Source organism: Pleurodeles waltl, chromosome 9 (genome assembly GCF_031143425.1).
Source record: "Pleurodeles waltl isolate 20211129_DDA chromosome 9, aPleWal1.hap1.20221129, whole genome shotgun sequence".
Taxonomy (NCBI): Eukaryota; Metazoa; Chordata; class Amphibia; order Caudata; family Salamandridae; genus Pleurodeles; species Pleurodeles waltl.
In genome coordinates, this window is record NC_090448.1 from 240,310,611 (window position 1) to 240,322,965 (window position 12,355).

General features: G+C 44.6%; 1 protein-coding gene across 1 annotated transcript in view; it reads right to left on the reverse strand.

Annotated features, from left to right (window-relative positions):
* LOC138259127 (haloacid dehalogenase-like hydrolase domain-containing 5) overlaps nucleotides 1-10,462 on the reverse strand; it is a 96,477-nt gene extending 86,015 nt beyond the window's left edge. The window contains exon 1 of the mRNA XM_069206636.1: nucleotides 10,036-10,462. Within this exon, the coding sequence (XP_069062737.1) occupies nucleotides 10,036-10,125 (90 nt within the window). The 5' untranslated portion in view covers nucleotides 10,126-10,462. The remainder of the gene's footprint in view (nucleotides 1-10,035) is intronic.
* Nucleotides 10,463-12,355: the final 1,893 nt, after the last annotated feature.

Below are 12,355 nucleotides of genomic sequence, written 5' to 3' on the forward strand. Positions count from 1 at the left end.
CTGTCCACTGTATTACAATCCCATTATCCGCCGAGAACTAAATCAGACCCCAAGTCAGAGGGTAAACATTTTCCCCAGGTCCAATGCTGACCAGCATCCTATAGATGTCGACGGCTTCCTGGGCCCAAACTCTAGACTTTTCCCTCTCAGAGCCTTTTCCACTTTCATCAACAGCTTCACCACGACCTTGCTTTTCATCATCAACATACTGTTAACATCCTCGTTTTCTGATCTGTCCTATTTTGCCATGCTGAAGACTCTACCTTTTCAATTTCTAAGCCTGAAGGTAACTGACTGGGACCCGTCTGTGCCTTAAATCTGACCTGTGCTTCATCGCAATAGGTCTGAACTTCACCTTTGTCCTAGTCTAGCACGACCAGTTGCCCATTGTTGGCTCTTCATGGCACTAAAATTTATTTCAAGCTTAAAAAAAAAAAAAAAAAAAAAAAAAAAAAACCCTCATATCTCCAATTTCACTTGTATTTTTGTCATTTTATTTATTTAAATATTCTCTACTTTTATAAAGTGGAGTTGGATTTTTATTGTATTGTGTTTTCGACTTTAACTGATTTGGTACTTCTAAATGCTCTACACACACAGGAACAGTCTGTATCATCTCCTGAATAATGACAAAAATCGAGGGCACCAACAAGTTTGGTTTGTCAGTCCAGGGGTTGCAGCTGTTGTTGCCTACTTTGAGTAGATGGGTAAAGCAAACGATTACCCGGGCATATGGAAACTCTGACATGATGCTACCAGGTTCAGTCCAGGTGAGGTCATCGAGAGGTATGGCAGCTTCTTGGGCCTTGATTAAGGAAGCTTCCATAAAGATATTTGTGTAGCACCTATTTAAGCTCCAACACCAAACGCCTGCACTAATGCCACATTATCACTTGCAGGCAGATGTGGCGTCAGCTGTTTTTGGTGAGAAGGTTCTGGAACAGTTCATCACAATGTCTAAATATATTGTTAAAGACAAGAGTAAATATTGTGTGTTTGAGCAAGATCTAACTATGCGCATGGTTTCTGTCTGCCTCCTTCTTGGGTACTATAGAACCAAGTAAGGACTAGACAGAAGACAGATGAGAAGGATATGCTCTTGTTACTTTTCATTAAATTAGTGCCAGTTCAGGTCTTCATGGGGAGAGGAAATCAGAAAGGTTGTTGTGGGATATTTTTGCTTGGTATTTACAGGAAGCTATAGTGGCGACTTCTACTACTTATGTTAGTAAAAGGAAAAGGAAGCTGGACGTTATTGGTTTTTTCCCCCCATTTCAAAAAGCTATAGTATAACCATTTCAGTTCAGAGGTCTATTTCACCCAGTAAGGACTTTCACAAGCAAGACTCGAACTTGGGCGTAATCAAGATTATTGGTTACTAAATGAAGCATTCAATAACTGAAGGAACAACTCAAAATTTTTAACCATGGATGAAAAGATCAGTCGCGAGGCTGATGGGTCTTCCGAAGGGGATAAATATCTTGTGTGGCAAACATTTTACAAGACTACTCCTAGAATTAGCACTTGAGGTGAAGGTTGACTCGGGAGTGGTATCAGAATTGTTTTTTTTCCAGGCTAGTAAAGATGATTAACGGAATGATCATTCACTGCAAGTTCAGGAGAAAAAAAAAAAAAAAAAGCTAAAAAAAAGCCACAGGCAAACAGTAGCACTGTTAATGTAAATCCGAAGACCATGCACTGTGGGTTGTTACGGGCAGGAGGGAAATGGCCACTCTAGATGCGCCGCTGGGCTTTATTTGCAGACATTCTCAATGTTCTACAGCAGATTGCACCCATTATCAAGCTTAATTGGAAGGGACGAGCCAGATGCTCTTTTGATGTGTGTTCTGCCAGAACAGACATGTTATGAAACAAACTCAAAAATAGCTTGTATGTTTGGCACACAAAACATCGTTTGTGAATGAAGCACGACAAATACGTCAACGGTACCAAAGAGTGCTTTGAGATAATCATCTAAGCACGTTGCTTCCCAGAAGCCCATCATTTCATTAGACACCACACACCCCTGTTCATTGCTATTACAGTTACTTTTATCTATTTAACAAAAAGCAGGCTGGAATTCAACATACATTTGCAAATTTCAATTAAGGATATTTAGGTCGGAGAATTATGTTTTTTCTGCAACCAGGTTCAGGTCTTTTCAGATACATGCTTAAGATAATTCGTTTTTTTTAAAGCTAGGAGAGGTTTTCTTTAGATCATCATTCATTATAACATTGAGGGTCTGATTACGACCGTGGCGGGGCGATTACTCTGTCCCAAATCTGACGGATATTCCGTCCGCCCTATTACAAGTTCCATTATACCCTATAGAACTTGTTACACGGCGGATGGGATATCCGTCACATCTGGGACAGAGTAATCTCCTCTCCACAAACTCGTAATGAGGCCCTCAGTCTATTGCTGCGTTACTTTGGAACAGGTACGACAACGGCGCGTGCATGAATAATAAAAATAAAAAAAAGAGACCACAATCAATAGTAATTAAGCAGTGGAGCCGAGGTCAAGTATCGTTCACCTCACTACACTGCAGAGGTCAACTCTGTGGAGGTCAGCATTAGGCCCCACCTCCTGTCAAACGACGAAGACGATCAGCTCCCCCCTCTCCAAGGACAACGGTGCCCTCAGTGACAGCACCTCCCAGAAAGACACTCGTCTAGTTCCAAGTAGGAGGCGAAGAGAGGAATGGGATTAAGAGCTTCATGTCTGACCGAGAGGACATCCCCCACAACCTAGAAGTCCCTGCCCTTCCCAGAGTAACAGAGGCCACCGGACACAAGCCCTTTCGCCACAACACAGCCGATCCTTCTTAAGCACACGGTCGCCGCTGAACGGTGTCTTGCAGCCGATGATTTGTTTCTGTTTCCCACCTCAACCATGTAATTCTATCGACTCCACAAGGAAGAGAGGCTGAGTAGGTGCATCACCATTCTATTTTATGAACTAATAGCTAAACACAGGCTCGTGTAAGTGCTGCATTAGTCTACGAGCTATCAGAAGGATGCCCAAAAATACCAAAAGAAAAAACCAGTGGCCCGGCTAGAATTTAAAGACAGGAGACCTTTATATTTAAAATCATTTATCGCTACCTTTAAGGGTAAACGCCCAAGAATAGATAGCTTTGGCTTTCAAAGCAGAAGAGCAAACCATGGGTGCTGCCGGTCCGTGGTGTTCCACAATATTCCACACAAATTACTGCATTATAGGGTTGTAATGGGGGCGGGGACGAAAATATGAGCACACGGGAAATGACTGCCAAATATTCAGCCTCTGGAGGGCCTGCAAATACCACCGCCTTCCAGCTCCATCTGTTCTGACACGACGCTTCATACAAAGAACTCTTCCGCCCTGACCTGACCAGCGCCCAATTTGGATAAAAATGTGAAAATATCCTTACAGCGCTAAGAGACTGTATGTTTCTTACGTAGCTTACCCCACAGGCGGTGACACACTCAGAATCCGTTCTCAGGCAAGCTTTACAAGCAGTAAAAGGGCAAGCAATCTATTTTTGTTCACATTTTCAAATACACATATTAAAACCACACCATCCACTCACTCTAGGGTAGTCACCCACTCCGCTCATGGCAGTAAAAAGACAAGAATCTACTACTCGACAACAGTGTTGAACACCACCAAGAGATCAGCCGACCACAGGTGCCAGCATCACTGCAGGCCACCTACCACATCCGGAACAATACCATTCTTTTCCCCAGCAGTTAAGACGTTTTCAGAAATGCAAATGCTAAAGTCAATCACCATCAGAATCCATAATATAAATGCAAGTTTTAGAATTCGCCTTGTGCAGGTGAAACAGTCTTGTAGCACATCCGAGGTGGGCAGGTTCCGGCCTTTACAGTAAATGCCGATTGTAAACTGAAACGCAATAGCATACTTAAAGTTAAAAACCGGCTGTTTGTTCTTTTATGTATATCCAGCTACAGAGTTTGACTAGGTCCTTCTCACAAGCTATGCAACCCATGGTAATTTACATCTCAATATATTCTCGTGAGCATCACAGAAACCCAGACCACACACAATATGCGGATTCCACAATGGTCTGCTGGGTGGATGCAATAGCAGCATGGATTCTGATAGGATAAGATGATCCTCAAACATGGGATAGCACTAGGGTTCCAGGTAAGCTAGGATTTGTCTAGAATAGTAATATCAAAATGATTTCATTTATTGAGGATTCAATGCTTTATAACATTTTGAAGAACTGCAGTAACGAGTACCCAGCAAATACTGCAGAGTCTCTCGACCACTCACATCCCTGTGGATCAATTTTTCATTTTTTCTCTCCTGTAATTTTCAATTTACTGGTATAACCTTTGCCTGATGCGGCTCTCCATCATTTCTACGAGTCAAGAGCCAGGATCTGAACTAACTCTTTAGAACTGGCTAAACTATCGACTGGGTGTCGGCAAACCTGTATCCAAACCTGCCTTCCAGCACCTGCTCCTGCAAGGTATACTTCCACAACTTTCATCATCCTTGCAGGTGTGATTTACCATATTTCTAATTGCAACAGCCTTCACGCTGACTCCTTGAAAAATAATCTCTTAACTTCAATGGGTCCTGAGATACTCATCCTCTGTTTACTCCGAATAGCCTTGATCACATCTCATCAAACCTCGGTCCCTCCACTGTCTCTCAGTGAAAGAACAAATTTTGAATTTCAAAGCCTCATCCACAGAGCTCAGAACTTCTTGGGCAATTTATTAATCTCTTTCTTCGATCTCCCAGGGCTTATGTTGGATTCACAGCTGATCATGCTTTCAGTCATACCACTATAAGTTAAGAGGTAGGACCAGTGATGTGCAAGGACACCCTCTATGGAACTCTCTCCCACAGCATCCAAAACTTGAACCTAACTAAAGTCCACAGATGCAAAAGACTTCAAAGAACTCACTCGTCTCCTCCAAGCCCTACTTCTGATTAGTAGTTAGATGCCCAAACCCATCTTATTTCAACCTCTGGGATTAATTCCAAGAGCATTATCTCATTCCGATCTTTGTCGTTATCTTCTCAAATGGTTATTGGTTCTTGTTGTTACGCATCGCACTCGTCTGTTCACCACCTAACATTTGTATCTGCTCCTGAAGTGCTCAGAGACTACAAGAATGGTAATAAAATTCTAATGTGCCAAACATCGTGTTAAAAAGATTAGTATGAGCCGGATTTCTGCCATTACGCATAACCCTGCAGCACCGACCAGTACTTAGAGTTGTGACGGTATTTGTCACCAGCACTTGATTGGTAACACCTCCTTATGATAGTCCACCACAATAGCGCCATCTGTCTAATTTTGAGGGGAGCACATCAGGTTTAACAATTAAATGGCACATCCAGGCAATTCTTACTGCTTTGGTGACGTCCAAATTTTCACATTTGAATGAGTGAAATTTTCACATTTCACATGTTGGTATGTGGCAGCAATGGCAGTTCCAGATGGTAGTGCAAGCTCAAGTGGCCCCCCGAGCAACGCCTTGAGCCCCAGCACTTGTTAATTTACAAATTAAGCACTGGTGATGGCAGAGTTCTGATAACTTCACGCCACTCTGGAGGATTAAGTTTCAGAGAAAAACAACCCATTTCTTGCTGTTTCAGCTAAATTATCTGTAGTGTGGGTGCGACTCATGAATTGGTTCCGTCAACCTGGCCACAGGAAGGATTAGCCAATCCTATATAAACAATTCAGACAGCTGCAAGAAGCATCAGAGGGGACTAATTGCCACCTCCAAATAACTCCCACAGCAAGCAAGCTGTCCAGCAGGTAGCAATCATTCCACTAACTAAAGACACACCTCAGTTTTACAGTCATCTCCAAGATCAAAGCACTCGGCAATCCCACGTAGCCAATAATAATGCCTGTGTGCTGTCCTTTGGGTTTAAGGGTTCCGCTGCATCTTTGGTTAGAGTTCGGCAGACGGGATACTTTATCACAAACGTGCGGGTGTGCAGTCGGGCGTGTTAGAAGTGCATCTTGCCTATGGTACGTGTAATATGGTGGATGGGATAGTCGCCAAGTTTTGACAGGTTATCCCATCCGCCTAGCGCTAAATAAGGCCCCCATAGTTGTGAGAAATAATTCGGCAACAAAGTGACATTTCTCAGACCTGGACACCCCCCCCCCCCCTGCGTTCATCCAACCAAAACCTAGGCCGCACCCCATGGGCAGGCTGTTGCAGGTACTTCGCAGTGTTTAAAATGCCAGCTGTGAAATTAGCTTTCTGGGAACACTGGCACACTGCCCAAAAAGGAAGGCCTCCTTCAGAAAAAAAATACAGAGCTCGCCTCTTCCAAATATTATATATACCCACGAGGCTGAAGGCACCTGGAGCCGATTTGATTCAGAGCCTTGAGTTGTGCAAGCCTTCGTTTAAAACAGCAACCTTCCTCCAGCATCTTGTATAGTGACGAAACTGTATCAAGAAAAGATTGTACGATGTAAAAAAATATAAATGTGGGGTACTGGATCCCTCCAGATCAGAGCGCGCGCAGACCCTCATGTCTTCAATACAACAGTTTTTGTTGTTGTTATTATTATAGCTGTTAATAAGCACCAAATCTAGATAAGTACGGACCATGACTGGAGTTACTAAAGTCCACATCTTACCACAAGACTGAATCCCGCATGTTCCCACTCCGTTGTGCTGGTTTTTTTCGTTTTGCCTTCCGGTCTAGATGCAGGATTCTTGGCAGTAAACTGAAGACCTGAACTCTGTTAACCTGGTCTTTTTTTAAACTGCTCGAGTAACTAAGCAACCTCTTGACAGTAGCCCCCAGCATCCCCGGCTGCTCTGGGACAACGCATAAATCACGGCAGATCTGTGCATTCATGCAACCAAGTGCATGCTTCAAGCAACACCCGGAATCTGCGGGTGTGAAATGGGTGGGTTTAATTTGAGTAAGCAAAAACAGATTGACCAAAGCAGAATTCCATTACAAGATTTAAACACTACACATAGTATAACCTTTGGCAAATACATGTCACCCCCCCAAAAAAAAAAAAATATATATATATATATATATATGTCACCTTTGACATGCCGGGCACCTATTAGATGAACATGACTCCTGTTTGGGGCGCAGAAAGCTTGCACTTAAAAACAGACAAACAGCCCACAGAAATGGAAATTAAAAGCAAACATTCTTGCTTCTGTCAGGCCTTTTCTCATGAGACCACGGGGTATACATGCTGTTACATGGCCAAAACCTGGGGGTTGAGGCCTTTTAACACTGCCCTCCTGAGGTCAGACCTACAATCGCTCTGCAAACTGGGCTAAGTACAACCCTTTCTGCACGGGACTCTCAGTGGTAACGGCCAAGCAATCACAGGCCTCTCAGGTAGGTTACTCAGGCTGAAGAACCAACACCACCCCCACCAGCGACGCCGTAGCATCAATGTCCAGCAACTGTTTCTAGAAAAGACACGTAGTTTATTATACATAAAACACACAAAACCACTACACAATCAATTATGCACAGAGTCCAGGTTGCCGGTGGGGGTTATGTATTCTAGGGGCCACTACACCTATCTCTCATGGGTCACCTAGTCTCTGGGCTGCCCCCCCCCCCCCCACCTCAAGTTCAGCATTCAAGATAGATTCGTGGGTACATCTCATACCTAACTCCACCTCTGATCTACCCTTAGCACTCAGTCTCTCGGGCCAAATTCCATTAAGACTCTAACCAAATTCGGAAAAGCAGCGCAGAGCCACATTTGGCCCTGCTGTGGCAGTGGGATCTCACCAGCAACAGGAGCTACAAGGTGGCGCACAGCAGTCCTTTCAGGAGCAGCGCAGTGGTCAGCAGCACAGCAGGCCGCTTGGGGGGTTGCGGCAGAAGCGGAGGCTTCTGACAGTGTGCCCGCTTCTGAGCAGCGGCTGCAGACCCCGGCTCACTCTGATGGGTACTTGATTCAAGACGCAGCTCACTCCAAGACTCCAGTGTACTAGGAGCTTATTCTTGAGTGCACCAAGCATACGCCTCCAGATGGCGCTTCTTCAGCGTAGCGAGTGCCAGGAACCATCTTAGGCACACTGTGCCTTGAGGTGATAAACTCAGTTCTTCGCCCCAGGGCACCTCTTGGGTCACTTAAATTTTCCGAATTGGCTCCGAACTAACAACACATTTTGCAGGTATGCTGCCACCCCTGCTCGTCATGCACAAAACCTGCAACAGAGATGGTTGCCCCGTCACTGTAAGTTGTGCTCCCCTCCACGTTCAGAAACCATCAGTGACAAAAGACCGGGCCTAGGTCAATATGTGCACATGATAGTGTGTGGCATGACCAAAACTCAGGGATCACAGGTATGATTGGGCACACAGGGCAGGAGGCGTGATTGTACATCATGCAGGGGACATTACACACCTTCAGGAAGCTATCACTGTTCTGTAAAGGACGACACTGCACATTGTTTTCAAATACAAGTAAATGCCTTTATCTGGAAATTGACATTATACTTGGATATAACTTACAAAAGATTCAAATCAATGAGTGTGTAAAGGCAATCGATTAAATTTTATCTGCTGAAGAGTGATACATTCTAAAGGATGCCTTATGTCTTGGTTAACATAAGGGATATTGTAATGGATTTTTTTTTAAATGTGATACAGTAACTTTATGCTACTCTACCACCAGAGTGTTTTTTTGAAGAAAAACTTATGTTTGGACCTAGCTTGAGCCTTTGGGGCTGCAAAATGATTGCTGAAACTACCCAAACTGGGGAGCACTTCGAATGACGTTTTGAAAAGCGTGAAAATGAGTCATTCATGGAAACGCCGTTCGTATCACCGTTGCTACACAACGGTATTGATAAGTTTGCTGCCAAGAGAGGTGTTTTCCTGACAACGAGGGAATTCCCTGGGCATGTGGCTGGGGGGGGGGGGAAGTGTGTGTGTGTGTGTGGAGGGGCTTGTAGCTGAAAAGTGAAATATTCGTCGGGGCATATCAGCATACAGAATCCTGAATTTCAGAACCTTACGAAATAATGATAATGTTGTTTGAAGAGGGCCATGAAACGCCTCTGACAGAATGGATTTAGAACTGCTAAAAGGTTGGAAAATCCATATAAGGCTACCTGTTTACCCTCGGAAGGTGCAGCACGGAACGCAGGTGACGGGTGACTGCCACTACTTGTGTTGGTGTACTTAAGGAATTCACCTCCACCTCTACCAACTGGCATCGAATAATAGAAACAACTAGCGCGATACTGGTTTAGTTCACAGGGATGGAAACGAGACTGCTTTCTTTTAGCCACTGACCCAACCTCACTTCCTTTTTGTCAAGCGAGAGGTTTCCTATACGCTTTTCTGGTGTAATGAAAGTGACGTGTTCAAATTTCCAATATTTAGAATTGGACATATAGACACCTACCACACTCTGAATAAACACCAAACCAGTCACAATTTAGGAGGAACACTGCATATGCTCAAGCCCCCCCCCCCCACCCCCTACACACAAAATGGTGAAAGTTCTCACCCACTTCAGCTTGCTCCACCCTGAAATCCAAATGCAACCCACGAGCAAAAATAACCACCACTTTCCACCATTTTGCTGCAGAATCCTGGCATGAATGGTTCCAGATGTTTTGATACGGAAATATACGAAATGCACTACTGTCTCTATAGCAAAGCTTACGTTGTAAGGCACCGGAAACAGTCGCTACATTAACGTTTTACAGTCTGATTATTTTAAGCTCTTTTGTGTTAAGAAATATAACAAGTTAACATATTATGGGTACTGCCTTACGCAGTTTGGCTCTGAGAAAATCTTTTTCGATGTTAAAATGTAACATGTACAGTGCTTGTAAAATAATGTATTTAACAATAAAAAGGTACTCAAGAAAATGTTTTCCACACTACACTGGGTGCTCCTGCAGGGGACAGTGAAGCACATAAACAAGTCTGAGCAGTCGAGAGCGAGACCCCTTCCGCCCGCCTTTGTTTTGCTGGTTGAGAGCACTGTGCTGGCCTTCCCGTTCCCCGGACCTCCCCCAGCCCGCTCACCGTGCCGCCCCGCTCCTGCTCAGCAGCCGTGCCGCATCCTCGGGCTCCCCGGCACAAGATGCGCCTCAACGCCGGACACAGGGCTCTCATGGCAGCAGCCGCCGTTCGCCGATCCCCGTCCGGGCGCCCGCCGCCCTCCTCTTCCGGATCCGCGCAGTCACCGAGGATGCAGATGTTCCAGGGGGAGGTCCCTAAACTGGTTCAAGCGCCTACACGACTGGGGTGAGCGCAGACCTCTACCCCAATACGAACCCTCCCTTTGGGTTCGAGGGAGGTCCCACTGTGCTCGGATGAGCCGCTGCCCGCATATATAACCCACCCACCTCCTCCAATAAAAGGACGAAGCCGGCGCCGTGCCCCTGCTAGCCCCGCCTACCAGCGCAATGCACAGCAGCAGCTGGCTCCTCGCATTCCAGGGTTACCATGTGCCGCCTCCACAATCAGTCTTCTGCATCCGGGGGTTAAAATCAGGCACATGGTTGACTGGAGGGAAAGCTCATCTCCACAGCACTCACAAAATTACTTCACCAAACGATTATTATTCATTGTATTATTTGTTTTTGCAGTTTTATATGGCACCCGAAGGCATCAGAGGCTTTAGAGGACACAGGGTTATGTCGGGTTATGTTTATTATAGTTGAACTGGGACCTTTACATCAGTGTATGTATACAAGAGTTACCACAATAGACAGTTACAACTATAGGGCAGAGGACACGAATAGTTAACAAAGTTGATATATGGCAAAGGTATGGCAGAGCACACAAAATTACATGCAGCTTTCTTTTCCACTAGAAAGGCTGGAGTAACATGAAAGAGTGTGGAGAACCATACACAAATTTACATTAACGTTACCCAAACAATTTAAACACCATGACCAATGTAGCCAGGGAAGGAGGCTCCAATCAATGAAAAGTTTCAAAGCTTTATTTTAAAACTACAAACCTAATGTCATGAAGACTGTGTGCAAAATCACATTATATGACAAGACCGGAGGCTCCTATTATTCCATTTCTTTTCTTTTAATTTAAACAGCAGCTGCAGTCAAGAAGAAAAACTACAGAACCCATAAGGCGAAATGACAGTAGCCAATGGGAAACGACATGTAGTCTTACATAATGCACCAATCACCAATGAGCAGTGCCAATAATACCTATCTTGACTGAGAACAGCCCTCTTTTCTTGCTGCTCACAGTCAAGATAAGTATTATTTCTTTTTGCTTTCACATTTGTATTTGTTAAAACGCTAAAGCAGTAATGTGTTTATTTTTTCGCGCGCGTTGTATATTGCACGTTTATTGATATTTGAGTCGGATTGTAGCCGCATTGCTTCCTTGCGCTCATTGTCGCGCGCCCTCTGCATAGTTTTGCCGTTTTTTTCCCTCAACGCGCGGTCGCCATTTTAACCGGCTGTTGAGGGGAAACAAATACCGGCAAGTCCTGCTCAAGTTGCCGTCACTTTTATTTACCTTTGGCCTTCTCCCGCTGCATCCGCTTGAAGTCTCCTGCTGGGAACTCTGCATTTCCTCAGAGATCTTCAGCTCTGCCCCTGGTGATTCCCCGCCCATAGGCAGAGCCTAGCCTTCACTTTGACTTTCTGTGAGGAGGTTAACCCCTTCCTCACCATTGTTTCTTGCAAACCCTCTGGCATATCGTTTTCTGTCACAATGTACAGCTCCCCTGTTTCCCATGTTTTAAATGAGAAGGAGGAAGAGGTTATTAAGGATAATTTGAATGATTTCATCCAATTATCAGTTGAACAAGCTGTTTCAGCTTCATGGGAAAAATTATCAAAACATTTGGAGAATTCTGTTGTCAAGTTGGTTTCTAAAACCATGCTGGCCCAGTCTGCGGGGGATAGCAGAAAGCGTCCTGGCTCTTAAAAAAATTCTAAAATGACGCTACTGAGTGGTGAGAGTTCCTCACACAGGACAGAGGACGTGGCTCCTCAAAGACCTCCCGTAAGGGAGGGAATATTATCTAGACCATCAAAAAAATGTGTGGCCAAATCCAAACACATTTCCTCCCCCATTATTATCTCTAAGATACTTGACACAGATGATGAAATGCATGACCATCACACTGACTCGGATAATTCCGAAAAAGACAATGGAGAATTCTTCTCCCCTCTTCCTCCCAAATGAGCCAAAATTGAAAAACAAGTTATCAGAGTCATGCAAAGTCCCGGATGCAGAAGGGGTTCCAATGTTTGACCCAAATGACATTCAACATCCGCATTCTAGTGAATGGTTTCCTGCGGACCATGTGGCGAAATACGTAACTTCTAGGTTACGTACTCCTTTGGACAAACAATTAAGAGCA